Source organism: Anastrepha ludens, chromosome 5 (assembly GCF_028408465.1).
Source record: "Anastrepha ludens isolate Willacy chromosome 5, idAnaLude1.1, whole genome shotgun sequence".
NCBI lineage: Eukaryota > Metazoa > Arthropoda > Insecta > Diptera > Tephritidae > Anastrepha > Anastrepha ludens.
This window is the reverse complement of record NC_071501.1, coordinates 93,796,551-93,824,394: the sequence shown is the minus strand read 5'-3', so window position 1 is coordinate 93,824,394 and position 27,844 is coordinate 93,796,551. Positions and strand designations below refer to the sequence as shown.

The window sequence follows — 27,844 nt, the reverse complement described above, 5'->3', positions numbered from 1 at the left end:
CTGAAAACAAAAAAAGAAAAGATTATTAATTTTGATGTAATTATCTTCTATGTGAACTAAAAAAACATCCAAAAACTTTTTTAAGCGACTTTTTTACCCAATTGAAGAGTTTTTTTTTCCTTGAAAAACCACTTTTTTTTCTAATATACCTTCCCCAAAAATTCGAATTTTACGTGTTTCTTAGTTCACATCGAAGATAATTACATCAAAATTAATAATCTTTTTTTTTTTTGTTTTCAGATGAAAATTGCAAGTTGTATCTTGTACAGAAGTTGGATACAGGCGCTCTGGGAATCTATTGATAACTCGGCTTACAATATATTGTTGGAGATTGTACAAATTTTTTTTTGAGTTCAAATATATATTAAACTATCCCCAAAACTTCATTTGGATAATTGTTTTTTTTCTCATCCTACAACGCTTCGCGAAAACTACTGAATTTAGGACATCTAATTGGCCCGCCGGCCTTAAGCGAAGCAAAACGCTATTCTGCTACAGCTTGATTTAAATTAGTAAAATGAGTTACATTCACTAAGCTTCCAACTTCTAAAAGAATTTTATTGTACTTAAAATAATTCCTCACACAAAATAGTAACGATTTTTTCTTATTCGTTGGCGGAATGAAGCGCTCTTTACAATTTAAAAATGACTGTTTTGTGGAAAATATTTTCCAGAAGCTGTATCGTATTGAGACTAATCGCACACTTGCAAAATGACCTTTCCATAAACAAGCATTATAATTTTCATTTTACATCGATCCCTTTAAACTTAGCTGCCATAGCATTCCAACACAAGCCACTCAATACAAATAACTATGCGATGTAGATATATTACCGCCCAGTCGCATTAAAATGAAAATTGGGTTCATACACAGTTTGACCTTTTTGTTGTATTATTCCACATTATTCAAACGCAGCGTAAAAGTACCAGCAATGTTGATAACACCAACAACAATATAATAGGATGTAGCAAAAAGTTAGAAAACTTTTAAGTTGTTATCCCTCTCCTACTGGTCATTTCCCACACCGCCACACATTTATTAACTTTAACTCTCAAAACTAGTCAACACAAGGGATTTGCATGCTAACCAATCGCTACAGCTTTTCTTAATATATTCACTTTCCCCCTTTTCACTGCGCCCATCTATTCTTATTGTAGATAATAACCCTTGCCAGTACATATAAACATACAAATACTTTTACATACATATGTATGTAAATCCATCTCAAAGATCCATTCAAAACAAAAAAAAACAACACTTTTCTGTTTGGCTCCATAAGCACGTCGATGTGCTTTTGATTTACCCACCTTTTGTGTTTGCTTCTGCCTTTGCACTTTGCAGACTTTGGTTGCTTTTGTCAATGGAACTTAAAATGCCGGCGTGTCTTCTTCTTCTTTTTCTATTCAACGCTTAACACCAACGTCGCAGTGTAGTAATCCTTTGGGTTGACTGTTATAAAAAGTTCACTCGCCCTAAAACAACTTCACAAAAACAACAAATATTTGCTGGCAGCTAAATCACTAAGATCAACGTGTTGTCGTAGTCGTTGCGCGTTTTAGATAACAGCAATTAATTCACTTCGTCTAATTAAGTTGAAGCAGGATTTTACTTCACAACGACACTGTTTGGTTTTTATTTCAATTATTTATTTATAACCATTGACTTTGGTGTAGTAATCACACTAAACTTTACGACTTTAAGTTTTTGTCGTAATTTTCGTTGAATATTTTTGTACTTTATTACTAACACCTTTTATGGCGTTAACTTGCAAATGATCGGCACTCAGTTGATTGTAATTGTATCGTAACTTATCTATTTCATGCACATAATGGACACTTTTTAATTGTTATTAAATCATGAACACTCTTTAATGCACAAATATTCGCAATTCATAATAATTAACACTCACTTTTGACTGATTGATTGTACGCACTTGGTTATACGTTACTTCGCTCCGAATGATGTTAAAATTTTTTTCTTACCGGCATACAAAGCTTATTCAATCCGAAATACAGTCGTTAGATAGCGTTAAACGGCAAATTGATATTATTTACGGTACAAAATATTGTACGACCACTTATTGAATTGTGTTATCGTATATGCTCCGCCACATAACTCGAAATTCAAAACAAACTTCGTTTTACCGTCACTGTAAATGAAACAAACCGACACCGACGTCTAACTTGTCGAAAGCAACAACGCGCATTAAAACCACTGTGCATTCGTTGCTATTGGAATAGCGATAAAAACAAGCTGTTTGCAGTGTTGCCAATCTAGTGGAATTGAGTTTGAATTATTTCTTCTCATTTTAGAGCTGCAATACGAAATTTTTTTATTCTCATATTCAAGTTATTTTTCAAATATTAATTATAAATATATAAACTACTTTGTCAAGAAGAAAATATTAATAGCTTTAATTTGAAACTAGTTTAAAAAAAAAAAAAATAAATAATTGGCGCGTACACTTCTGTTAGGTGTTTGGCCGAGCTCCTTCTCCTATTTGTGGTGTGCGTCTTGATGTTGTTCCACAAATGGAGGGACCTACAGTTTCAAGCCGACTCCGAACGGCAGATATTTTTATGAGCAGCTTTTTCATGGCAGAAATACACTCGGAGGTTTGCCATTGCCTGCCGAAGGGGACCGCTATTAGAAAAATGTTTTTATTAATTTTGCTTTCACCGAGATTCGAACCAACGACCTCTCTGTGAACTCCGAATGGTAATCACGCACCAACCCATTCGGCTACGGCGGCCGGTTTTTTTTTTTTTTTTTGAAATTAGTTTAGAAATATTTAATATACATATTTAATTTTTTCAACCTATACAAACAGCAATAAGTGGACCGGGCCTTCATCGTAGCAATTAATTTGCACCCAAATGCTTTGAGATTGAAGAATTCATGGCTCAAAACGGGTTCTGAATAACGCCGCAGCACAAGTGTTTATACACTTATAGTAACTAATATTTTTTGGATCAATGTGGTATTCTCATACAAGACTTTGCTATTTCCCACGAACACAAACCAACAAAAATTTTTTTTCTAAATATCAGATCCAAACTTTTTATTAAATATAACAATAAAAACATAAAAATCATCTGCCGTTAGAAGACTACAAATGGAGGAGCTACATATATCCATATAATATAAAATATTTTGTTACAAAAAAACGTAGCAATTTAACCTGTACAATTTCTTTTGGCGTTATGAAGAATCTGATGAAACGGTTTGTTCGCGAAATTTGGTAAAAAAATGCAGATATACTTGAAATGTTTGACCAATTATATACTTTATATTTTAAGTGTTGGAGGTAATTACGTAGAACTAAAAATAATACAAGCTTTTGTATATCTACTTATGCTTAACCTAATGTTTTAAATCTATATACATAGGTAAATACACATTCAAAAACGAAAAGAGTATGAATTCATCTCACTCTTTATGTTTGGAGAAACTTCATCTAAACTCTTTATTCAATTATAGAAGAACATATCTTTCAATAGATATACAGGTACCAATCTACCTCACAAAATGTGAACCATTCTACCATACATATATGTATCACCCACCAGTTAATAATAAGGGAAATCGAAGAGAAATATCCATTCCACTCAATTAGGAAATTATCATATCGATATTTAAATTAACTGAAAATCCCTTTTCCACCAAATTTGATCATGATTTAATGAAAAAAATCCTATATTTGCCTGACTCTTTTTTACGAGGTATTGCGATGGTTATTGAAAATCAATTAACTTAATAAATATGCATAAGAAATCAGTTTTGATTATTCTAAATTTATAAAAGAAACAGGTTGAATATTCTAGGGAACTAATTTATACTAGAGCAACCTGTTACCATTTTTTGTTCTCATCATTCTCCTTACGATTGCAAACCGACATTCAAAGTTCCTTCTTATAAGAACATATTTTATTAATTATTTTTACGTAACATAACTTCATTTCGTTCTTACTCAGTTAAACTAAATCAAAAATGTTCGATTTTTTTTATTACTTTTTTAAAATCCTAGTCATTATTTTTCATTCATCTGGCAGCTCTATGGCTGCCTTCTCGCAGCATTGCCAGTTGTGAATTGAAGCCGGAAAGAGGGCAACCTTAACGGATGTGGAGCAAAGCATATAAACAAAATAATAACGAACACAAACACATTTCCGATTTTAGTAACAAGTGGCAATTTCAAATAGTATAAACCTAAGCAGTATAATATGGAATATCCACAGAAATATTATTAAACATCAACAGAAGAGTTAACCGCCGCAAATTATTACCCAAAATCAAAACACAAACATATACTCGTACTAGTGACAAGCAAACACAAGTGTTGCCTAGACAACTGCGCGTGCAAATGCCGCGTACACAAACAAGTGAAATTAATGAAAGGCAGAAAGTGCAGGAAAAAACGTAAATTCATTTAGTCATATGACAACATTGAGTCTGCGAATAAAAAATAAAGCGTTTATTAAAAAATATTGAAAGAAACGCTTGCTGCTCGATAAGTTTAATTCTCGACAGCTTCTGTTAAATACTGTTAGCCACTAGGGACATAAGGCATACATAAAAACTGCGCTCAGCAATTCTGAAACGGTAACTATTGTTACTGGCTTGACAGTTATAACAATGAATTATTACGATGAAGAAATCACCATCAACGGTCACGACACAAAGAATCTAAATCACTTTAATATGGATCGAATGCCAAGCACCAGCAGCGGTCGCGATATTAGTACGGCAAGTTCACAACGCTTAACCGCCGCATCGACTAGCCGAGCTGCCACACTACGTCAAAGGAATGTTGTAAGTTCTTGAATGAGTAAATTCATTTCTAACTGATTTATAATTGATTTGTATCTATTAAACAACAGCTGCAAAGCAGTTCCACCGACGATGATGGACTATTGCAGGACATTATTGATCACGATGACGAGGATGATGATGATGATGACGATGAAGATGAAAGTGAAATGCAACCGCCACAGCTAAACAACGACGCAAGTCGTGGCACAGCCAATCAACGCCCACAGACACGTCCGGGCAGCATACGCAGTGCCGCCAAACCTATGTCGGCAAAACCGCTTGCGCGCACTGGCGGACTCATTGTGCCATCGGAAAGTGAATCAGATGAAGCGTTAACACCACAACCTCAACTTGATGCAGTAGAAGAGACAGGTGACAACGCGCAGTCCTCTGCGCCTGAAGTGCAGCTATCTATCAAACCGGAGCAATGGGAAAAATTACCAGTACAACAAGAACTGAAAGATCTCTTTCCTTACATACTCAAATATACACCACAGTCAATTGATACACCCTACCGCCTACAACCTTTCATACCGGATTTTGTACCATCAGTAGGCGATGTGGATGCTTTTCTTAAAGTTACTATACCTGCGCTGCTGAAACCACAGCGCCAGCAGGAAATCAATGAATTTTTGGCCAAAATGGGTCTTTATCTACTCGACGAGCCGTCTGGTGATCAATCGGAGCCAAGTCTTCTCAATATGAAATTGCGTTCGGTGCTTACTGGTAGCGGCGTTAAAGCGCGTACAACATCAGCTTCATTGGTTCCAACTGCTAAATCGGCAAAAGAAATCGACAAGTGGATTAATGAGGTCGAAAAGTTACACATGACACAAATGGTGAACGATGTACAACCGAGGAAGGAGATTGAGCCTTTGTTGATCAATTGGCCACGTTCTTATGCCGATGCTAGCGAGGCGGTGCAACAAGCTTATAAGCGTTGCCTTGAAGATAAGGATATTGCGCGTTATGTGCGTACGCTGTGTCAACATTTTGAGGTGGAGGGACCCACTGAAACGCAGGTTGACTACATACTGAATGTGCAAACGTTGTTTGCACTGTATTTGGCAGCCAATCAGGCATGGGAGTGATAAGTGGGGAGTGGAAATTTTTCAATTTCTTAACTGCATACGAGTAGATACATATCTGTGGGCTTTAGACAGAGCAACTTTTACAGCTAAACTCTACTACGCACTTTCGACCTAAGAAGCATTTATCATATTTGTTGAGTGATTATAATCTCTAATAATATTTATTAATCATTCGCGACTGTAGCTTTAGCACGCTTTCTCTACTGTAAATAAAAAAATGTAACTATATCTGGAATATAAATCATTAAGCCAATACGACAAAAGTTTTGTTTTTCCATAGCTCTCGTCAAGACTTTTGGTAGTACTCGTAAACTAACGTTAGATTTAAATAGGAACAACCCGTTATAGATTTCACAGGGACTCTACGACAGACTACTGGGGATGGGGGACAATGTCAAGATAGGCAAATTTTGTTAGCAGAAAATAAAATTTTAGGTAGGTTAGGTGAGAACATAGTAGCACCACCGCAATATGATAAATTCAACTTTCTGCATTTTCTAAACCGTTTAAAATGTAAGAGAGAGCGCTATATTGGCAGCCGATACTATTGCATACAGCACGCGAAAAAACTACAAAACCTCAACATTTTGACAAGTTTTGACTATTTATTTATTTACTTTTTCATTTTTAACAATTGTATCCAAAAAACTTGTAAAATTGGGGAAATTGAGTGAGCAAGCCGACATTTAATTTTGAGGGGAAATTGCCAGTTTTTATTGGGCAAATTTTTACTTGTAAGAAAAGCAATGTGAAAAACAGCTGATCGCAAAGTAATAATAAACACGAATTAAAATTTGTGAATTGAGTGAAAGTTCTAAATTTAAATGAAAATGACGATTAAAGTGGGGAATGTGAGCAAATATATTTTAGATAAAATTTGAAAAATTTATTTGAAGTCATATATTAAATAGGAATCGGTCAATGGTATAGACGTATGTACTTCTGAATCACAGCCTCCAATCACTGTTGCTGCAGTTTCCGATTCTTGATTATTGACTAATTTATCAATATACACGGAAGCATGTAAAATATGAAGAAATCTGTGATTTATTCATTATTTTATCGTTATTTCGCATTAAGAGGTTAGGGGTAGTGAGATGCCCGAAAAAATGATGATTTTCAATAATTTTGTTTTGCTACTCAGTTGTTTCTTTTTTTTTTTTTTTTCAAAATAAAAACATAGCATTAATTCATCATATTTCCACTTGACTTTAGCAAAATTTCAACAACAAAAAATTAATAATTGTAAAAGTTCTCGCTGTTAGTATGGAGCCCGTTTCTCCAGAAGTCCCTTGCGCTGATCATCACAAGTCCTTGGAGATTCATCTAAAATCAATCGGACAAGAGAAATTAGTTTTATTCAAAGATAATCTTTTGGCTGATCGAAGCTAATTTTTCAAAATTAACAATATGGCGGCCTCAGGAAATATTTGCAGATTTTCGAGAAAAAAACCGACAATTAGGGGGCGTCCATAAATTACGTGAGGTGTTTTTTTCAATTTTCTGACCCTCCCTCCCCCCCTGGTGAGATGTCGTGAGATTTTATTCAACCCCCTCCCCCATCCCCCAATCTCACGTGAGATTTTTCAAAATGTGGGTTTCTTATGTAAACGCGTTGGATTGTTATTGTAAAAAGAAAAAAAATTTGCTTCGTGCTTTTATTTACGACTAGTTAAGACTAGTAATCAATATTGCTAAGAGTTATAAGTGTAATAAAAATTTAACAATAGAAGACTTAAATCGTAACTACTGCGATTAAAAAAAGAATATCTACTCTCATTCAGTCCATGGAGAATCATGCGCGGTTTCAAGACCATTGGGACCAACATGTCCATATGATTTTCAGTAAAATCATGTGCTCCTTCAACTTCGTTCTAATCTAGCCACTCTAAGCCGTTGACGCTTGCGCACAGTAACTCATTAGCTCGTCTTGTGATAATCCGTGAGGGTCGCGCTTTGCGGAACATACGCGCTTACTTAGCTGGTGCAATGTGAGCTGCTCTCCTGTGCTCTGCAGCTCTTGTGATAGATGCGAAGTAAATACCGCATGTACTGCAGCATATTTTCTCTAAATCATCACGTATACTTGGGCAATAGAGATCAATAGGCGTGCTGATGAAGGCATTCAGCGGTTGAATCGGTACGCGTATTAGAAATGGAGCAAATGATTTTCCGTCATGTTCTTTAAAGTCCGGAATTGTCAAACGTCAACCTGAGTGATAGGGCGTTCGGCTCATAGTGGCGCGAAAACAACCGACGGGCTACACTGTACCGCAAATTCAGATTAAATTGAGCTATTTGGTATAAAACAAATATGGTGGTTTGACAGTAGTAATGTATAACGTCGAAGTATGAATGAAATTATTTTCTTTCGAACGAATTAGTGAATGATCTTAATCATACTACGATTACGCTTGAGATTAAATCTTAAGCATGTACAATTTTTTTGTTTCAATCAGAAAAAAAATTGCGTGATATTTGCCGAGACCCCCCCCCCCCCTCTCTCCAACGTAAGATTAGATGAGATTTGACTCGACCCCCTCCCCCCCTTAAACATCTCACGTAATTTATGGACGCCCCCTTAATTATAAAAAAATCGAAATTTTTGAAAAAAAAAATCTTTAAGCACAAGTTGTTTATGTTTTTCAAAAGCAGTATAAATTTTATTTATATTATTTATCTACCAAGCGATTTTTAAATTACAGTGATCACCAGTTCAAAAAACATAGTTTTGAGAAAAACGCATTAGCGCCCTTTGTTAATTGTTGAATAACTCGAAAATTATTTGTCGGATTCATTTCAAATTTTCACACAGTATTTTTAAGATATTATACTTTAAGAGTATGCTAAAAATAAATAAAAATTTTTTAAAGTTCTGACACCCTTAAACCCTTAATACGAGGTAGCTCAATTGAAAAAATTTTGAACATTTTAATCAGCGGTTCGTAAAAGTTACAAATTGTTACTGGATTTGCGTTCATGTACCTTTTTGATATTTTCGCTTTGAGAGCGACTTCTCGGAAATTAAGTTAATGGCAGTTACTGGATAATTTTTACAATGAACAGACCTATTGCTTACAGCACGCGAGAAAACTATAGCAGCTCTACCTTCTGATAAATTTTGACTATTTATTTATTTACGTTTTCATTTAAAGTATTTATTTATATTATTGTACTATTTAAATACAACGTCGTGGCCGAATGAGTTGGTGCGTGACTACCATTTGGAATTCATACAGAAAGTCGGTTCGAATCTCGGTAAAACACCAAAATTAAGAAAAAAAAATTGTCTAATAGCGACCGCCCCTCGGCAGGCAATGGCCTCCGAGTGTATTTCTGCGATGAAAAAGCTCCTCATAAAAAAAATATCTGCCGTTCGCAGTCGGCTTGAAACTGTAGGTCCCTCCATTTGTGGGACAACATAAAAAAAAATAGCATTCATACGAAAAAAAAGAAAAATACAGTGCACTCGCGGTAACTCGAATAGCCGCTAAGTCGAACGACGTGCTAACTCGAACACATTTTTTCCCCTATTGACTTCTTTGTAACTCGAACAATAAGAAAGCGCTATAACTCGAACAAAAAAACAAATTTATTTGTACACACATTCTTTTCAAACATGTACATTTTGTACATAGATACATATGTAATAGTATATGTATATAAATTATATGTATACTAGTGTATTGTCCATATGAATATTTCGGCGTTAATATCCCGTTAGTTTTCTGGGAACAACATCTTGCATTGACCAAATTGCTTTAAATTTGTCATTTGTAGTGTATCAGTGCACGTGAGTAATGGATTGTAAAAGGTTGAAGTGTTTAACATTAAAAGAGAGGGCTGAAGTCCTTAACAAAATTAAACGTGGACGTAGTGTTACTTCTCTAGCGAAGGAATATGGGGTAGCCAAGTCCACCATAAGTCTTATAAAAAAGAAAGATAAGGCAATTTATGGCTTGCACTAACGCTACCGGCAACCATAAGCTTAAACTTCTCGTTATTGACAAAGCAAGAAATCCTCGTGTTTTCAAAAATTTTAACTGTCCGGTGGAGTACAAAAATTCCAAATCAGCCTGGATGACTTCGGCGATTTTCAAAGACTGGTTTCATAATTCGTTCGTGCCGCAGGTAAAATCCAGATTCATTAAAACAATTTTTTTAACCAAGTTAAATGACTTTAATATTTAGGTAAGAAAATATTTGAAAGATGGGGGACTACCTGAGAAGGCTCTTCTTCTAATTGATAATGCCCCATCACATCCCAACGAAATCGAATTAAAGTCCGAGGATGGTTTAATTTTAACTATGTTTATGCCGCCGAATGTGACACCATTGATCCAGCCAATGGACCAAAATGTGATTCGTATAACGAAACTATACTACAGAAATTTTCTACTGGCTTCCATTTTCAACAATCGATCGAAAAATCGATATCGATGACTGTTTTTTTAACATAGCACACTCAATTGATAAGTCGAACAAATTCGATAAATCGAACAGCGCCTGTTTTAATTAGTTCGAGTTATCGCGAGTGCACTGTAATCGAAAGTGCGCAAAATGTTGACCTACATATTTCAAATTATTATTTTCCTTAAATAAATGCCAAAGGGCAGAGCAGTTTACTCGTACTTAATACCTTAATATCTATCCATTTATCTACAAATGTACGCACGTAAGTGTTTATGTATGTACGTATGTATGCGCTGAAGCATGTAGTTTATCCCCCAATCAATTGTGAATTCACAGTTGCAGATTAATTGCTTAACCTAAGTACATTTTCAAGTTAACCTTCTATGCGATTATAATCTAATCTTTCTTGATCATCGTTTGGTATGCAGTGCGGCTTTGAAATTATTGCACTAATTGAATTGCATGCCATTTATATGTATTGAAATTACAACAATCCAGCACCGTTTCACCCACTAAGCCCATCCATGAGCTATAGACGACTGTCATTCATCTACATATTCTTCGTGCAGCTCGCTGCGTAATACCTAATATTTGACCCTAATCGCCAACCCATCAAGATTACATATACCCACATTTTCCATAGCTAACAACCCTTCACCTGAGAAATCAGTTCCCCTACTCGATAGACGCACCGACTACTAATTGTAAGCCTCAAAGAGGAGCACCATTTTCCACTAGTAATGCAATGCAATGTGCTCTTCGTACATGCGGTCACTGAGTCGGTCTGTTGCAGTCACTGATTCGATAAATGAACTAAATCACGGCATTTAAGGCGGCCGTTGCGGCAACGCAAACTGTGCGAGTGGTCATTGAATGCAATGAATAGATATGGGCAAGTACATAGGAATTTATGATTAGTGAACGGAATACAGGTGCATTGTGTTGGGAGGTGGTAATGACAGTAAGGTGAATGCCTGTATGGTAGAAGCATTTGCACACGCACTTTCAGACTGTCAAACACACATATAATTAGTAACTTAGTATAACTGTATGCCTGATGAAAAATTCAGGATAAATGAAAGTGTAGATATGTAATTATGCGTTTGGTAACTGGCCGTTGATAAGTAAGCAGTGACCGACAAAAAGTGAAACAGTAGGCCATGAGTACGTTCAAGGTAGCTTGTAAGCGAAATGGGGTTTACGTTGAAATAACTGATGACCTGGAAGAACTTGGCTTAAAAAAATAATTTGCGACAGCTCATACCTGGTTGCCACCAAGCTCCGGTTAGGGTTGTCATATCCTGGAATAGCAACACCGCTAACTTTATCAGTCCAGAAATCGATTATCATCTTTTTACTAAAATTCCATGTTTTTATCACACCGAGGTTTTTATCAGTTAGGTCCAAAGAGCTTCTCAGGTTGTTGTTGTTATTGTTGTTGTATCTGCTTACTAAACTCTGTCAGTGCGGTGTAGTCACCGGTCGTATTTGTTCAACTCATCTAGAAATCGTGCTGTTTCGTCTAATTGGGTCCAAAGGGAAAGGTGTGTTAGGTGAGTAGGTTTGATAGGACATGTGAATAAGTGGTTAGTATCGGGCGGTGGGTCTTCACGTGCTGAACATATATTGTAGTAGGCGTTTTACCTGCTGCAATATCCAGAGCGTAATTGGGCCAAAGTTATGCGGGTTTCGCGAGGCAGCTGAAGCTCTTCGTCTGTACTAGGAGGTGGTTGGAGTCCAACAACGGCAGTCGGGAATCGGGAGTTTAGGAAGGTGGTAAGGGTCTCCTGATGAATGTTGTTTAATGTTTGCTTATATACTGTCTGTTCCAATAGTTGCAATTGTGTTTTGTCCTGGATCTCGTCAGTGTAGTTGAAGCTATGTCTTCTAATATCAAATATACTCGTATTGTCTGAATAAAGCATACAAAAGGATGCGTGATGCTGTATTCACATTGTAGACAGATAAGCATCTGCGTGCTGACAGGGGGAGCCTACATCTACAAAAATTCAATCATTGCATAGTATGAGTCAAATTTTGTTTCTGGTAACTCTATGTTTTCCCGCAGTAAATCCTCACCGTCAATATGTGCGGAAGGCAGGCCGCAGTGAATAGTGCCTCATTCGCAATGGAAAACCATTTTGAAACCATCTAGGTATGTTTCACTATTCATTAGAAATTTGGTGATGCTTCCTTGTGAGGCAATGTGGTTTTATTTAGCCCATCAGATTGGGTATAAGTTCGTACCTTTCGCCAGTACGTACTTAAAGAGGCGCTGAACGTCCAAATTTAGAAGAGAAAAAGCTTGTAGCTGCTGTGGCTGACATTCTTGAGTTTTCTTTAAGCAAGGAGCAGAAAATTGATAGCCCAATTAGCAAATTGCAGACAAGGATATCAACCAACAACACCTTTGGTTACGTTTAATTAAAATGCTACTTTAATACTAATTTAATTGAAGTAAAAATTTCAGTTATAATATTAAATTTTTATCAAAATTGCATTTCCTTTTGATTACCAATAAAAAATTTGTTTGTAGAATCCTGCTGCAATAGGTTAATACATTTTTTGAAAAGCATCCGTTTCCAAATCCTATAGGAAGGTGTACAATTTTTGCAATAGGATATCATGCGTCATTGATAAATATTTGACAGTTGTGAACTAAGCAACTGCACTTCATAAACAGATAAGCAATGGAGCGCTATAAAAATATCCATCGCTCTAAATCATTTTTTTATTTACTAAAAAAGTTATTAAAAAAAATTGGTTCATAACTTTACGCATCAACTTTGCAATGATGCAGAAAGTGAAAAAATATTCTTTCGCCAAAATATTTTCGCGCGAACAGTACGAACACACACAAATTTCTGCAAAATACTGTCAATAATCTGGTAACACAAATGCTGCAACACTGCTCTCACTCTTTTGTTTTTATTTGTATTTTGTATCTCTCATTCTCTCTCACATCCCCGGTGGTCCATTGCGTCGCCGCTTGTCAATCTCATTTATTATTTGGCGTTTGTTGCCGCGTTATAAAGCATTTTTAGTTTTCCTTCTATTTTTCGTTTTAATTGATATTAAGTGCACGTTTAAGCTATAATTTTGACAAAAAAATGTTATTCTGAAAATAGAAAACATTTATTTTGCCACCCGTCTGCTAATAGTACAGAGGAATGTCTACAGCGATGTAAGTTTTTTGTCTGTTACTGCAAGATAATTTACGTGCCTGAATTTGACTAAGTTGTGCGTAATTCTAGAAAGTTGAATTGTTTTCGGGCTGTGGACAAATGGAGTGCATCACGGTTTGCCTTTTATTTGGGTTTAACTTTCTATTTTCAACTACAAACTACGCTTGCCGATATTTCCTCAAAGAGTAGTAACGCACTCGCTGGCACATTCACACCCCCCACTTTGTCCATACAAACTGATTTGGAGCCTATAAATGGTACAATAAATTATCGTATAAATGGCAAAAATAATCGTGACAATAAACCTTGGTTTGACGGCCGCGGACTGGATATGCAGCACACGCAGTGCGTGCGTCATGGACGTTGCGAGAAGCTCGCTGTTAATAGCACTTGCCTGGGTGCTAAAATTCCATACAATTTTACCAGCTTAGATCTCACCGACTACCAGAGCAAGGAACAAATGTTGAAGCATTTAAATAGTTATCGTGCGCTGAGACATGTACCGAAATGTTGGGCTGTAATTCAAGTAAGTTCGCTCAACATTCGATTTATAATTTCAAAAAATAAATAAAAAATGTATGCTTGTAGCCATTTCTTTGCTCTGTATTCATGCCGAAATGTGAAGAAATCAATGGCAAGGAAATGGTTTATCTGCCTTCGGTTGAAATGTGTCGCAAAACTTTGGAACCGTGTCGAATTCTTTACAATACAACATTTTTCCCCGAATTTCTGCGTTGCAATGAAACCTTATTTCCGCCGAAGTGCACGAACGATGTGCAAGAAATGAAATTCAATGCTACAGGCAGCTGCCTTGCACCGCTGGTACCGGTCGACTCAAGTAGTAGCAACTATCCTGGCATTGAGGGTTGCGGTGTACAATGCAAAGATCCTTTGTATACAGATGATGAGCATCGACAAATACATAAATTAATTAGTTGGCTTGGTATAATATGTTTCCTGGCGAACTTATTCGTAGTGGCCACTTTCATAATTGATTGGGAGAATGCCAATAAGTATCCAGCGCTGATTGTGTTCTACATAAATTTATGCTTCATGATTGCATGTTTGGGGTGAGTAACCAATTGTTATGTTTACCAAGCGATAGGTTATTAATTAAGTAGCTTACAAACTTAAAACAGGATCGTAGTGAAGTTTGCAAGCTCTCTCTAACATTTCGATTATTATTTATACTTTCTCCTAGTTGGTTAGCACAATTCACCCCCGGCTCACGTGAGGACATTGTTTGCCGCAAAGATGGCACCTTACGCCATTCGGAGCCAACAGCTGGCGAAAATCTCTCTTGTATCGTCGTCTTTGTGCTGGTCTACTATTTTCTCACCGCAGCCATGGTTTGGTTTGTCTTCCTCACCTATACGTGGCACCTACGGGCTGTAGGCAACGTCCAGGATCGTATAGATAAGAAGGGCTCTTACTTTCATTTGGTCGCTTGGTCACTACCGCTAGTGCTTACCATCACCACCATGGCGCTAAGTGAAGTTGATGGCAATAGTACGGTTGGTATTTGCTTTGTTGGCTATTTGAATCATCCCATGCGCTCTGGCCTGTTGCTGGGACCATTGTGTGGCATTATATTGGTGGGAGGCTACTTTGTGATACGCGGCATGATTATGCTTTTTGGACTGAAACATTTTGCAAACGACATTAAATCGACTTCGGCCAGCAATAAGATACATCTAATAATTGTGAGAATGGGACTCTGTGCGATATTTACGCTTATTTTTATACTAGCATCCATTGCGTGCCATGTGAACGAGTTTAGAAACGCGCATAAGTGGGCTGAGAGTCTGAGGAAATTCATAATGTAAGTAATTCAATGTTTTTTCACCAATTATTTTACAATAGAATTTACAAAATCTCTATAATTTATTATCGCAGCTGCCGCATTTCAACGGAAGAGCAATGCAGAATCGAAGTACGTCCCAGTATTGCGCTGTTGCAGCTGCATTTACTCTGTCTTTTTGGTTCGGGGATTGTCATGTCCACTTGGTGCTGGACACCGTCATCGATTGAAACTTGGCGACGCTACTTAAGAAAGTTAGTATCCGCTGTGCTAGGAACTCGCACTATTTGTAACCAATTCTGTCTGTTTTCTTAGAAAATGTGGCAAGGAAGTAGTCGAGGAAGTTAAAATGCCCAAGCACAAAGTTATCGCCCAAACTTGGGCCAAACGCAAAGAGTTCGAGGACAAAGGGAGGCTCTCTATAACCCTTTATAATACGCATACTGACCCTGTGGGTTTGAACTTCGATGTAAATGACTTGAATTCTTCTGAGACGAATGAAATCAGTTCAACATGGGCAAATTACTTGCCGCAATTTGTAAAACGGCGCATGGCGTTGACGGGTGCGGGTGCCACAAACTCTTCCAGTCAAGGTCCGCGCAAAAATTCACTTGACTCCGAAATAAGTTTTAGCGTGCGACATGTTTCAGTGGAATCAAGGCGCAACTCTGTAGACTCTCAGGTAATTTTGACATAACCTAAAAATTATTAAACTACCTGTCATTAATTTTTATAAATTTTCATTATCTTCACTTTTAGGTATCAGTTAAAATTGCGGAGATGAAAACAAAAGTTGCCTCGCGCACGCGTAATGGTCATCATCATCATCATCACCACAGCAGTAAGCATTCATCCGCCTCCAACAAGCGCTCACAAAAGCGCCGCGATTTCATGTCTGCGTCTACTACTGGGCGCAAATATAATGGACGCCGAGAAAGCAGCACTTCTATAGAATCGCAAGTCATTGCATTGAAAAAAACCACATATCCGAACACAAGTCACAAAGTCGGCTTATTCGCCCAACAAAGTACAAAAAAGCACCACACACATGACGGCAAAATGATGAAAAGGCGCAGCGCAAATGCAGGTGAGTGCATACGAATAATTTCGTATACAGTGCAATTTAATAAATGTCGCCTCGCCAGGTTTGGACCCCGCCGATATCAGTGAGTTTTTGGCCAAAAACGGTCAATTCCTAATGCCTTTCCTTCAGCAACAAGCTGTGAGCAGTTCTTCCGATGAGGATAATTCTCATTCATTCAAAATACAGGATTCACGCTTAGACGTAGTGCTAAAGCAGGATCTAAGTGACGATTACAACGACGGCGAAAATACTGCAGCACAGCGTCACAGTGGACCACGAATTGAAGAGATAGACACAGATACGCATGAGCGTAATGTTAAAAAACAAATCGCCTTAGAAAATTTACTAAAAAATATGCAAATGTCCAATGAATCGGGCACAAATCGCAATTCACGCAACTCCACACGCAGCCGGCATTCACGTCGATCACAGGCTACCAGCACCGCTGCGGCTGCCACCGCCGTCATTGTGAACACCAACAGTCGACGCTCGCAACGCAATAACAAAGGCAGAAAGCACAGTTCTATGCGCTCCAATACTGCCGCCGCTACCGCCGCCGCATTACACAACGCCAGCAATGACGACGAAGATCTGAATATATCCGATTTAAATTTGCATCTAGCACGCGATCTCAATTGTAATGGCATGGATGACGCTGGCGATTCCATCACATCCTCATGCACTTCCTCTGAACTCGACCTACCGCTAGGTTTGACAATGCACAGCTCCTATTCGGGCCTGTCGACTGGCAAGCCAAATTCGCGCAGCAGCAAAACAAGCTGCGATGTGGGCATACAAGCGAATGCCTTCGAAATAGCTACGCACAATTTAGTATCCTATGATGAGGATGAACTCAAGTTGGCAATGCGGCAATTGAATGGCAAGAATGTGCGCCAGAAAAGTGATTACGCCGATGAAGCGTTAGATGCCACCGAAATGCACACGTTGTTGCCCAACAACAAACATAAGGAAGCAATGCTGCTAACCGAATCAGAGAAATTGAAAATGTTGTTGCTACCATCAAAGTAGATGTGAGAAAGAGGAGAGGATAGGGAAGAGAAAGAGAAAGAAGAGCAAGTATGGCAGCTCAAGGAGATCAGGCAGTTAATATTAAAGATAAGCCTTAAATAATTGGCACTGAGATGTAAAAGGTGCGCTAATAGAGCGCGCAAAGTTTAGGACGTTGGACTCTTTATTCATGTAAGTTTGTATTTATTTTTAAAAGCACGGCAGCGCAGTTTTTAATGGCGCATAAGGGAAAAAATTTACACCGAATGCCCAAAGGTTAGAATAATTTTATGTATTTTTTTTTTTTCTTCTGGATACTTTGCGTCGAGTGAATAAGATATTTTTACAGTTATAGAATTTAAAAAGTTTTGTATGTATAATTAAAACGACTCTTGCGGTTTACAGCAACACTTTTAGTGACATTTTTAGGCAGTTAAATTGTTTTAATATACTCAAAAATTATTTGCGTAGCTTTTCCTACAGCTGTGGCGCCGCTCTAAACTATCAACTGAAAATACTCATTTTGTACTCGAAATAACGAATATCGCATTTGCATATATTAATGAGTTTTTACACTCATTAAAACATCGAACTGACTTATAAACATATTTATTATGTACTTTTTTATTTTTAAAGAATTTACGCAGTAATTTTATATATAAATATTTTTACATATAAATAATTATGTAAGTACAGGTTAAGTTAGTGCCTTAAGACTTAAAGATTTTTGCTTGTAACAAATAAAGTTATATTTTTTACATTTTGCATGACCAAACCCATAGAAATTGCATTTTTATTACAAAATTTCAGGAAAAAATTATAATCTAACTCAATTCTACGCTGCGCTAATTTAAAACAGATATTTATATAAATTCTATACAATCAAATTTAACTACTCGTGTATTACTTCATTTGTAATTTTGTTGTTGTTGTAGCAGTTAACTTTGCCCTGCCAGTGTAGTGCAATGGTACTCACAGTTACAAACGTAAACGCACGCACATGTCAGCTGACACAATGAAACTAATTTCATATTGAAATTTGTAACTGATCACGCACATATTTGCTACTCGCTCTTGGCGTTCTTCATTCGTAGCAAACGCAATTCTGGACTCCAAATAATGTTATTTAGAAACTCGCCCAAGAAATAGCAAAATACGGTGAAGCCTAACAAAGCGCTCAGCATTAAGTAACGCATCGGTAGGTTAAGAATTTCCAATAGCGGATACACCCAATGTCCCGAGAAGAAGCGCACTATATGCATCCAAATCAAGTAGAGTACCATAAATGCAACAGTGCCGGTGAGTCCTGCCGTGCGGCTGGGATATTGGCGGAAGCAGGTGAACATATCGAGTATGGCGAGCATAGCAACGTTAGTGTGCACGATATGATTGAGCCAGCTATACAGTGAGAATACATGCATGTATGTAAGTATACTGTTCTTAAAAATATTATATTTACTTGGGGAAAATAGCATCCAGCGCTTTTGGGAAAATAAGCTCGCGATCGTAGGCGTAAATAACCCAGAACGAGATGCAAACATTGTGCGCTATCGGAAAAGCCCAAGCGGCGAAAAGATAATCACGCAGCTTGCGCACGCCTGGCATCAAACGTGTCTGTCCAACTGCATTCGAACCAAATAAATCGTTCAGCAACGCTACAAGGTGATAAAGTGCTTGTAATATCTGCAAATCAAAAGCATTCAATACTTTTTTTTTGTGTGCGGAAATATTTGAGCAAATACAAACCACATCAAGGAAAGTAAGATATTTAAATTTGCCACCCCAACGTGTCTTCAATTCTTCTTCGTCCTGTAGGTGTTGCGGCCAATGCACATTGAACCAATGATAGTAGATGCCATAAGTGAACTGCGAGAATCCGATGGCATGCGTGAGTATACGCAGATAACAGAAGGCACCCTTTGAATGTTAACATTTTTTATGAAATAATAATTTGAAATAATTGTGGCATTACATATGTAACTATATTTGTAAGCACACATATTTCTAAAATAAACTTGCTAAACGCACCTGCGTGTAGGCATCGTTCGTTGTAGTTAGACGTTCCTCCACAATCGCATTCCGCGTTTTTGCCTGCTGCTCTTCCTTTAGCCGTTTCTTGCTTTTTGTCATATTTTTCGGCAGTAGATAACCAAATTACTCCTAAAAATTCCTAGAGACCAAATTACTTAAGTACGCGATGAACCGTGCATTTACCTGTTTATACTTGTTTCAGCAAGTGCCGTCTATAAAAATGTGGCAGTTACTTGCACACACTCCATACTTTCGTTTACAATTGCTCTCAAACTGTGCTATTGATAAGTGAGCACATCTACATATAAAGATGCATATGTAAGTAAGGTGTTGGTAAAGTGACAGTTGTGCGCAAGGTGTATTGAAGGCGAATCTATTAATAAATAAATAAATGCGCTTGGGTGTATTAAATAAGCTGTGATTGATAACTCCGTGCGACTCTCTTGTGAAGAACTAAAATGCGTACTATCAAGAATTATTAAAAAATGAATTAAGAAGGTGATTATTTTACATTATATTTATATATATTAGTATATTTTATTATTATATATAGTGGACTTTTTTCTAGCCAAAAAGTCCGTCCTACGATGCATTTTGCGCAGAATTTATACCAAAAATTAGTTTTTTTTCTCTCGATTTGTGTTTTTTCATTGAAAGTTAGATATCTAAACCACCAATTGGTAAAAACAAAATAACGGGTGTTTTTTTATATGAGAACTATCGATATCGATAACAATGGTTTGACAACTGAGAATAGTAAACTGTGTTAGCATTTTTGTTCAGTAAGTTTTGGCAAGCCATCATGAATCGCTTAACGCCACGACAACGCTTCGAAATTGTGGAAATTTACTTTAAAAAAATAAATCTATCGCGAAGTTCATAGAACGAAGTCTTGCAGAAGACGTCGCAATTTCGATTCATAGTTATTCTCTACTTGTTGGCCTTTGCTCTGCGCCTACGTGGAAAATTTTACGTAAGAATCTTGGCTTTGGTGCCCATAAAATAAAGCTAATGCAACAATTAATGCCAAATGACCATTGTTTGCGTCGCATTTTTGCTGATTGAACTCATTAGATTTATTATTCAGAGTTTTGGGAAAATGTCAAAAACTGAACTGACCGAATGTACCTATGCCGGAATGCATATTCAAAACATAATAATATAATACAATGACATTAAAAATGAAAAAAAATCATTCCAACAAAATTTCTTTTATTATTTTCAGTTTTCAAGCCCTTGAAAAACACCCGATACATGTAAATGGTGTTGTTGTTGTCCTATTGAAGTCATCCTGTATGAATTCGCTTTGATAAAAGTGGTACTGCGAAAAAGTTCTTATTTAGCATAAACCTGCATATTTTCAGGCGAAGTTCTTTGAGTGAAAAGTGGTGAGGAGTAAGACCCACGGTGTATCATTCTTGAGTGAGGCCAAGATGAAACTATGTAGATTCGCCTTGAACAAGACGCTTTTCTTTTATACAAGGTGGCTGTTGAGCTGGATAGCTTCAGTAAACACATAGCCGTAAGCAAAAAATAAAAATTTCCCATCATTCAAAATAATTTTTTTGTTTAGTAAAAAGTTATTCAAAAAAGGCAAGTAAAGGTCAAATTAAAAATTTCCATCATTTGTTTTTGTATTTAGTAAAAAAATTATACAAAAACGAAATTGGATTATTAATTTTGTATATTAAAATGAGAGTACTATCGGACTCAATCCTGCTTTTTCAAATACATTTCGGTTGTGCGACGCCTTTTGCCTGCCGGTTTCAAAGCGATTGGTATTCAAGGGTGTAGAACGAATAAGTGAAAAAAAATAATAAAGGGGTTACAAAATATAAGAAAGTTGAAAAAATTTACTTATTTTCATCAAAGTGTTATAATAATATATATTTTCTATTAATTATTTTATTATTTTATTAGAATTTTATTTCTAATTTTCAAAATCGGTCTCTATGCAAAATTTCCGTGCTATTGAAATATTAGAGTCATGACTTTGGCTTGCTTTAATTACATTGAAATCTCTGTTACCAGAGTTGTTCTGGGTTGTTAGGTTCATTAATTTTAACTAAACTTATTGACATATTATTTTCAAATACATAATTTTTTTATTTTAATTGCATTACAGGACAGAACTCCAGAATTGTACCGCGTAGAAATTAAGATGAAAAAGGCAGATAGGTAAGGTAGGTATTTTTCCACCGAAAAAATTGAAATCATCGTATTTTTTTCTTAGCAGCATCACCTATACTAAATATGAGCATTTTTTTTTTTTCAGTTTGTTAAAATAGCACATTTTTTATATTACTGTCATAGACGGGGCCTCCAATTATGGACTTTACACTTGCCCTCCACGAAGAGTAATATAAAGTTATTTTAACTTTCCCTTGATATTCGCTTCCTACCACCGGAATAACCAGCAATTATATCCGGACCCACGTTTATCCGTAGTCCTACTTTCGTTGCAAAATTAACCACAAACTCGATTTTCCTTTTCTTGTTTGCTGCAGTGCTGCTTAAAAGGCAGATGTAATGAGCGCAGTCGGTTCTACGTTACCGAAACGACCGGGATTTATATCCGGCCAAGGACTGTCACTCCAGCAGCATTCCCCGTATGGAATTATGGGGAATGTTTATGCTGCTACAACAACAAGAGCGCAGTCTAAATCCTCGAGTCTTTCAGTTAGGCTCCACACACACATTTAACAGCCATATATTTTGTCACCAAGTTGATTTTCATGACTCTGTAATAACATTTGGATCTTCAAGGTGAATATCGCAGTCACATATTGATTCGCATTCACCTCGGCGTGCTTGTTACCGGATTTACTTCTAAACGGAACAATAGGAACTTATATGTATGTATATCCGGGCCAAGACGGTCATTCCCTAGAAGTCGAATATTACAAATATTTGAATCAAAAACTGGCATAGCAATAAAGAATTCAATTTCCGCTATGCTTTTCTGAAATATCATTTTCCTTTTCTTGTAATGCAAGTTGGCATTTTCAGTTCATATTTATTTAAGGCACCTTTCTGGTCTAGAATTTCGAAAAAAATTGATTATACTTGCAAATTTTTATATTGAAATTCGTTGTAGTTTAGACGTTAGAGACCGGTTTGGAGTACGACGCCCAGGTATAAGCGCGTTAACCGTGTTTTCTCGAAATTATTTTTTCCGAGTTGGCGTTAGTAATTTCTCAAAAAGTTCTGAACAGATTGATTTGAATTTTTAATATGTGATTGAGTAGACTTGCGGCTCTCGCGGGTAGCATAATTATATTTTTATAATCAATTTTTCTACTTTTTTAAGAGCGAGAACGTGAAAAAAATCATTTTGTTTTTTTAAGTGAAACTTAGGCGTCGATGGAGAGAGAGAGTAAAATTTCAAGACCATGCAACATTTTGGGCATTTTCGTTCCGCGAGAGAAAAAAAATATGTACATAAAGGAAAAGGAGAGAGAGAGAGATTTATACCTTATATATACAAGAATGATATAAACAAGATTGCGCCCATCAGAGCGTACGTGTCGTCACGTTTGCTGAGTTGTGCAGTATTGCCAACCATTTGCTCTTCGCAATAAATTTAGTGCTTTTTTATCCCGAAAATGCGAAAATTTTGAAGTTTCGTGTTTGTTTCTTTTTGCGTTTAATTTAAAGCTACCGAATGCTTCAATGCTATCACTAGTAAAATGCTTCATACATATAAAGCTCGTTTTTCGATTGAAGGCATTTCCTCGCCGGCAGAAATGCATCCACTGTTTGCAGAGCGCCTCATCCTTTGGAAATATAATATAAAAAAGCTTATATCACACGCTTTATTGAGGTTCTTACTAGCACAATTTTTCACTGCACATTTCATGTTTTCTTATTTTTCACTTATACGAGTACACTTTCACGAAATATCTTATTTTTGCGTAAATATTCACTAAAACGTTTGTTACCGTTTGTTCTTATTAACGCACATTTCAAATAAGAAACGAATATTCATAAACATCAACAATAACCGCAATCATGGGCAATGTGACCAGATCTCTGAGAAGATTTTAGTGCTAATGAAAATTTTTTTACTCTTATAAAATTTGATAATTGGAAAGTGCAAATTTAATTTTTGGCTCCATTTAAGGTTATACAAAAATATTATTTGCCCCGCTCCCAACTCTTCTTAAGATTGAAAACCTTTTTACACATTTTAAAAAGCCTTTGAATTTATTGAATGCGAATTAAAACCTTAGAGGTGTAATTGTTTCTTCCGGTCATAAATCTTTAGTGAGACATAGGACATTAAGAGTTGTATTCATTGTAAAAATAAGCCACAAACTACCAGAAAATACTAAAGAAACCATACTGACATTTTTACAAAAAGAGTACCTTATCTAGTTACATAACTTCAAATATAGCAAAAAAGTCGTTCCCTTAACAAAAGAGTCTCGCTTAACAAAAACAACTCATAAATTAAATTGTACATAAGCATAACACATTTATTTAAAAATACGCACATTTTAAAGACAATTTGTCACGCATACAAAGTTCTTTAAGTGATTCATTAAAAATTTGTTGGGTTATTTTCTTTGAATGGGCATTTTAATGCGTTTTTATATCCAAAGCTAGGCAACACTGCAGTAGCGAGAGAGAGATTTGACTGCCGAAAGCAGAAGAACACCAACAACACCTGCACTCGCGGGCAATGCCACCAGATGTTAAAAAAAAGTAAAGCTAAATAAAACTGAGTGAATTATTTAAATAATTATTAAAAAATGCATATTTTACAAAATTATAAACATGACATTTTAATTAGAACAACTAGAAAAATGTCATGAAGAAAGAACTAAAACTCCGAGACACAAAATAATAAAAATAACAAAAAAAAATCATAAATCAAGTTACGAAAATGGTAATCTGGCCATACTGGAGCTAAAATCACGTAACTAGTTGTCAAATTCGCTGAGCGCAAAGTAACGGGACCACGATGGGCGCCATCTCATTATTCTTTGCATCATGTTATATATATACACTTAGGCTATTTTTCCTGAGTTTTTCCTTGTGGTTGCTAATTTCTAGTGAGAAATAACACTGCCTACTTTATGGCGCTTGTTTGTTGGTGACAATTTGTAGGAAATATATTTTTGGTGCCTACTTTTTGGCGTTATATTTCCTGGGCGCCTGCTGTTTGGCGCGTTTTTTGGCCCCAATTGTTTTGGCGTTTTTTTTGGTGCCTACTTTTTGGCGCTTATTTCCGTTTCCTGGCTAGTGCTTGTGCGTACTATAAAGTGATATCCATTCCGGCGTCGAATTTATTGGTATTTATGCCGTATTGGTATAATTTGTGCCGTTGCTGCGGCCCTGGAATCTGGGTGCGAGTGATAAACGCTCAGAGTAGCGCGCTGTGTTGCCACGGTTTGTGTTTGGCGTTAACCAACACCGGTCGACCTTTCTCCGCTTTTTGTAAATTTTGTTTATTTGTATTCTCTGTAAATGTTGTGAATTTATTTAGATATATATTCTTTCTCTCTCTCTCTCTCTCTCTCTCTCTCTATCTCATTGTCCCTCGGGTCTCTCCCTCTTTCTTTATCTGCCTTGAAAGTTTCACTTCTGTTATGTGTACTACGCTACACGCACGTTGCTTTTTTGTTTTTCCAATAAACCAATAAAATATCTAGAAAAAATATTTTCTTTGTTTGTAAATCTGCTACTCACCATAGCAACATATCTCCTGATGAATAATCGACCGATTTTCAGACGTACCTGCCCAATCAGTTACGCCCAGTGGCATGTGTTACATCAGGGGAAGCAATTTGTTTTTTATTATTGTCATTGAAAAAAACTTTTTTTTTGTAAATAAAGAATTGATCTAATAAATTAAAACGATTTTCAATTCATACGGATAGATTTTCTTCAATGTTCAACGCCTTCAATTTTCAGGTCTCTAAACCAGAAAGGCGCCTTAAATTAGTTGAACTATTAGAAGTCATTACTTACCGGGCATCATTAGGCCATTTCATTTGCACTCTAATTTGTAGGTGTTGGCGTGTTTTTTGTCAAATGAAAATTAATCACTTCATATCTATTTTATATTAATAAAACTGGTTGCCCTCAAACAATCTATAGCAATGAAAGCATTTATTTAAATTTCATCATTATTATTCACTTTAGAGAACTACAATTTTAAAACGAACTCCAGTACGCTATAAAGTGCAGATGTAAATATATCATTTAATAATTGTTTGCGTTGATGCTTTTGAATAAATGAATTAAATTACGTTATTTACTGTGACTCTATAAATATTTTTTTAATTTTTATCGTTGAATTAACTGAGATTACTAGAAAATATATTACATACATACATATTTAGCATGCAACTTAGCACTTCGAAAATTTTATTTTTCTAAAATAGGAATTGACTACACAAAATTTATTTTGGTAAGATTTTCACTTGTTTTCCTTTTTGGTTTCACTCGATCTATCGCAGATACTAAATATATAATATTTTAGAAAATTTTCGCAAAGCTTTAAGTTTAAAATATCATAAGAAATTTAATTTCCTTTATTTTATGTTAATTTATTTTGTCCATCCGTTTCTTTTTGCTTTGCTTTACATTTGCAAATATCCAAAGTGCAAATCGAATTATGTAAATAAATTTACTCGTCGTTCCATCCTTTGAAATATTACAATATATTATTAAATATCTGAGTTGGAGAGTAATTTATTTGACTTTGCGTTGCGCCAGCTTCAGTTCCTTGGCCCAAACAATATTATTCATGAACTCGCCCAACAGGTACAAACACAGTGTGAAGGCCAACACAGCAACAAAGAAGATAATGCGTTGCGGCAACTGCAACACCTCAAGCACCGGGTAGACCCAGACACCTGAGTAATGCTTGACAATATGAATCCAAACAAGATAGCTGAGCATAAAAGCGGAAAGACCAGCAATACCCTGGCTGCGTTTGGGATAGGCACGGAATGATGTGAAGAGTTCCAGAATGATGAAGACCACGATATTGGTGTGCAAAACGTGATTGAGCCAGCTGTGGAGAGTAGAGATAGATGTGAGTGAAAGAATCAAATGAATATATGCGAAAAGTTATTTAAATTTAAGGGGTTGTATACAGTTAGAATTTTTAAAAGTTCGATTTTTTTTTATTTTCTCCTTAATCTTCTATACTATAAAGGTGAATGATTGTACGTTGTGCGCGCATCACTACGAAACGACAACACCAAATGACGTAAACATTTTTATACATTCATATTTTCACCCACTGAAGGTTTTAGGCATGTTTTTATGATGGAACTCCCTTCCCACAGCCCCCAGGCCGCGCCACAACTCTCATTCGTCACTAATAATCGAATATTTGCTTAAATTTAATCTAAAAAATCTTAGTTTTTCCTATTTGCCACTATTTATAGCTCACTCTAGTCTTCATAATCCGCATAAGCTGTTCAACTATGACTCAAATGCAAAGTTCAAAAACGGTTTGAGATAGAAAATTAATAAAAATAATTTTCCTTGATATTTTTCTGATTGGTTGTTTTGATTTTATTCAACGAGGCATAGCAACGGATGCCGGGTATTGTAATATTATGGTTATTAATAAAAAATTATTTTCTATGAAATTATTGTTTGTGATTATTTTATATAAATGTCCTAAATCCATCAAAACTACTCCTACGCGAGCGGGGCCGCGGGTTAAAGCTAGTGTACATATATTTAAGAATACATACAGAAAATTGAATATAGTTCCGGTGAATATTTTCGAAGTTACACGCAAATTTGAAAAGCCATTTCAGAGTGTTTGAAAATACAAGGCAAACTTTAAAGGCGTTTTTCTCAAAATGGTGTGTTCGATAAATATTTTTTTTTCATAAACAATTTAAGGCCGAAACTGTGCTCAAATTGATGGCGCATTGATTTTTTTTTTTTTTATTTTTTTTTGAGAAATCGCCATTTTGTCAAAAAAAAATTATTTGGCTTATTTCTTCGATTAATTACTAGATTTAACATTACTTTAAAGATATCAGTCTGATATAGTGGTCACCGCAAAGCGTCTTGTTTGAGAGGAGCTCCCGGAAATCAGCTGTAGCTCCTTTCCAAATAAATATTTTTACTACAATAATATACCATAAATATATAATTAGCGCGTACACCCTTTTTGGGTGTTTGGCAGAGCTCCTCCTCCTATTTGTGATGTGCGTCTTGATGTTGTTCCACAAATGGAGGGACTTACAGTTTCAAGCGGACTCCGAACGGCAGATATTCTTTATGAGAAGGTTTGCCATTGCCTGCCGAGGGGCGACCGTTATTAGAAATAACTTTTTCTTAATTTTGGTGTTTCACTGAGATTCGAACCTACATACGTTCTCCCTTGATTCCGGCTGATAGTCACGCACCAACCCATTCGACTATGGCGACCGATAAAGA

At 36.2% G+C, this 27,844-nt stretch overlaps 5 protein-coding genes across 10 annotated transcripts in view; 2 read left to right on the top strand and 3 right to left on the bottom strand.

The window, feature by feature from the left end:
* LOC128863019 (uncharacterized) overlaps positions 1 to 2,193 on the bottom strand; it is a 263,898-nt gene extending 261,705 nt beyond the window's left edge. Inside the window, exon 1 of the mRNA XM_054101903.1 lies at positions 1,309 to 2,193. The gene's annotated coding sequence lies outside the window, so the exon portion shown is untranslated. The remainder of the gene's footprint in view (positions 1 to 1,308) is intronic.
* Positions 2,194 to 4,178: 1,985 nt separating this feature from the next.
* Positions 4,179 to 6,116, top strand: LOC128864196 (intraflagellar transport protein 46 homolog). The gene is made up of 2 exons (XM_054103751.1): positions 4,179 to 4,813; positions 4,882 to 6,116. Exons 1-2 carry the CDS (start codon positions 4,637 to 4,639, stop codon positions 5,902 to 5,904), a joined length of 1,200 nt encoding a protein of 399 aa, XP_053959726.1. The 5' UTR covers positions 4,179 to 4,636; the 3' UTR covers positions 5,905 to 6,116.
* A 6,978-nt stretch (positions 6,117 to 13,094) lies between these two features.
* Positions 13,095 to 17,681, top strand: LOC128863230 (protein smoothened). Its single transcript, XM_054102281.1, has 8 exons — positions 13,095 to 13,501; positions 13,572 to 14,028; positions 14,091 to 14,572; positions 14,704 to 15,324; positions 15,399 to 15,557; positions 15,619 to 15,985; positions 16,063 to 16,390; positions 16,449 to 17,681. Exons 1-8 carry the CDS (start codon positions 13,488 to 13,490, stop codon positions 17,414 to 17,416), a joined length of 3,396 nt encoding a protein of 1,131 aa, XP_053958256.1. The 5' UTR covers positions 13,095 to 13,487; the 3' UTR covers positions 17,417 to 17,681.
* Positions 17,682 to 17,984: 303 nt separating this feature from the next.
* On the bottom strand, positions 17,985 to 19,699 carry LOC128863231 (androgen-induced gene 1 protein). 2 transcript variants are annotated; one of them, XM_054102283.1, is made up of 5 exons: positions 19,610 to 19,699; positions 19,424 to 19,565; positions 19,142 to 19,312; positions 18,855 to 19,078; positions 17,985 to 18,793 (listed from the first exon to the last, which is right to left on the bottom strand). In XM_054102283.1, the coding sequence occupies exons 2-5, from the start codon at positions 19,523 to 19,525 to the stop codon at positions 18,460 to 18,462; spliced, it is 831 nt and encodes a 276-aa protein (XP_053958258.1). In that variant the 5' UTR covers positions 19,526 to 19,565; positions 19,610 to 19,699; the 3' UTR covers positions 17,985 to 18,459. The 2 variants fall into 2 exon arrangements, with proteins under 2 accessions (XP_053958258.1, XP_053958257.1); XM_054102282.1 differs by having other exon boundaries at positions 19,424 to 19,698.
* A 5,789-nt stretch (positions 19,700 to 25,488) lies between these two features.
* The window catches only part of LOC128865092 (androgen-induced gene 1 protein), a 58,157-nt gene continuing 55,801 nt past the window's right edge, over positions 25,489 to 27,844 (bottom strand). For all 5 annotated transcript variants that reach the window (XM_054105051.1, XM_054105052.1, XM_054105048.1 and 2 more), the window contains one exon: positions 25,489 to 26,453. In XM_054105051.1, the coding sequence (XP_053961026.1) occupies positions 26,129 to 26,453 (325 nt within the window). In that variant the 3' untranslated portion in view covers positions 25,489 to 26,128. The remainder of the gene's footprint in view (positions 26,454 to 27,844) is intronic.

Coding starts and splice junctions, on each gene's coding strand:
- LOC128863230 (XM_054102281.1), top strand. Junction 15,558..15,618: donor TGGCGACGCTACTTAAGAAA/GTTAGTATCCGC, acceptor CTGTTTTCTTAG/AAAATGTGGCAAGGAAGTAG. Junction 15,986..16,062: donor GCAACTCTGTAGACTCTCAG/GTAATTTTGACA, acceptor CTTCACTTTTAG/GTATCAGTTAAAATTGCGGA.
- LOC128864196 (XM_054103751.1), top strand. CDS start 4,637: ATGAATTATTACGATGAAGAAATCACCATCAACGGTCACGACACAAAG. Junction 4,814..4,881: donor CACTACGTCAAAGGAATGTT/GTAAGTTCTTGA, acceptor ATTAAACAACAG/CTGCAAAGCAGTTCCACCGA.
- LOC128863231 (XM_054102283.1), bottom strand. CDS start 19,525: ATGACAAAAAGCAAGAAACGGCTAAAGGAAGAGCAGCAGGCAAAAACG. Junction 19,313..19,423: donor CGAACGATGCCTACACGCAG/GTGCGTTTAGCA, acceptor TAACATTCAAAG/GGTGCCTTCTGTTATCTGCG. Junction 18,794..18,854: donor CTGGATGCTATTTTCCCCAA/GTAAATATAATA, acceptor CTCACTGTATAG/CTGGCTCAATCATATCGTGC.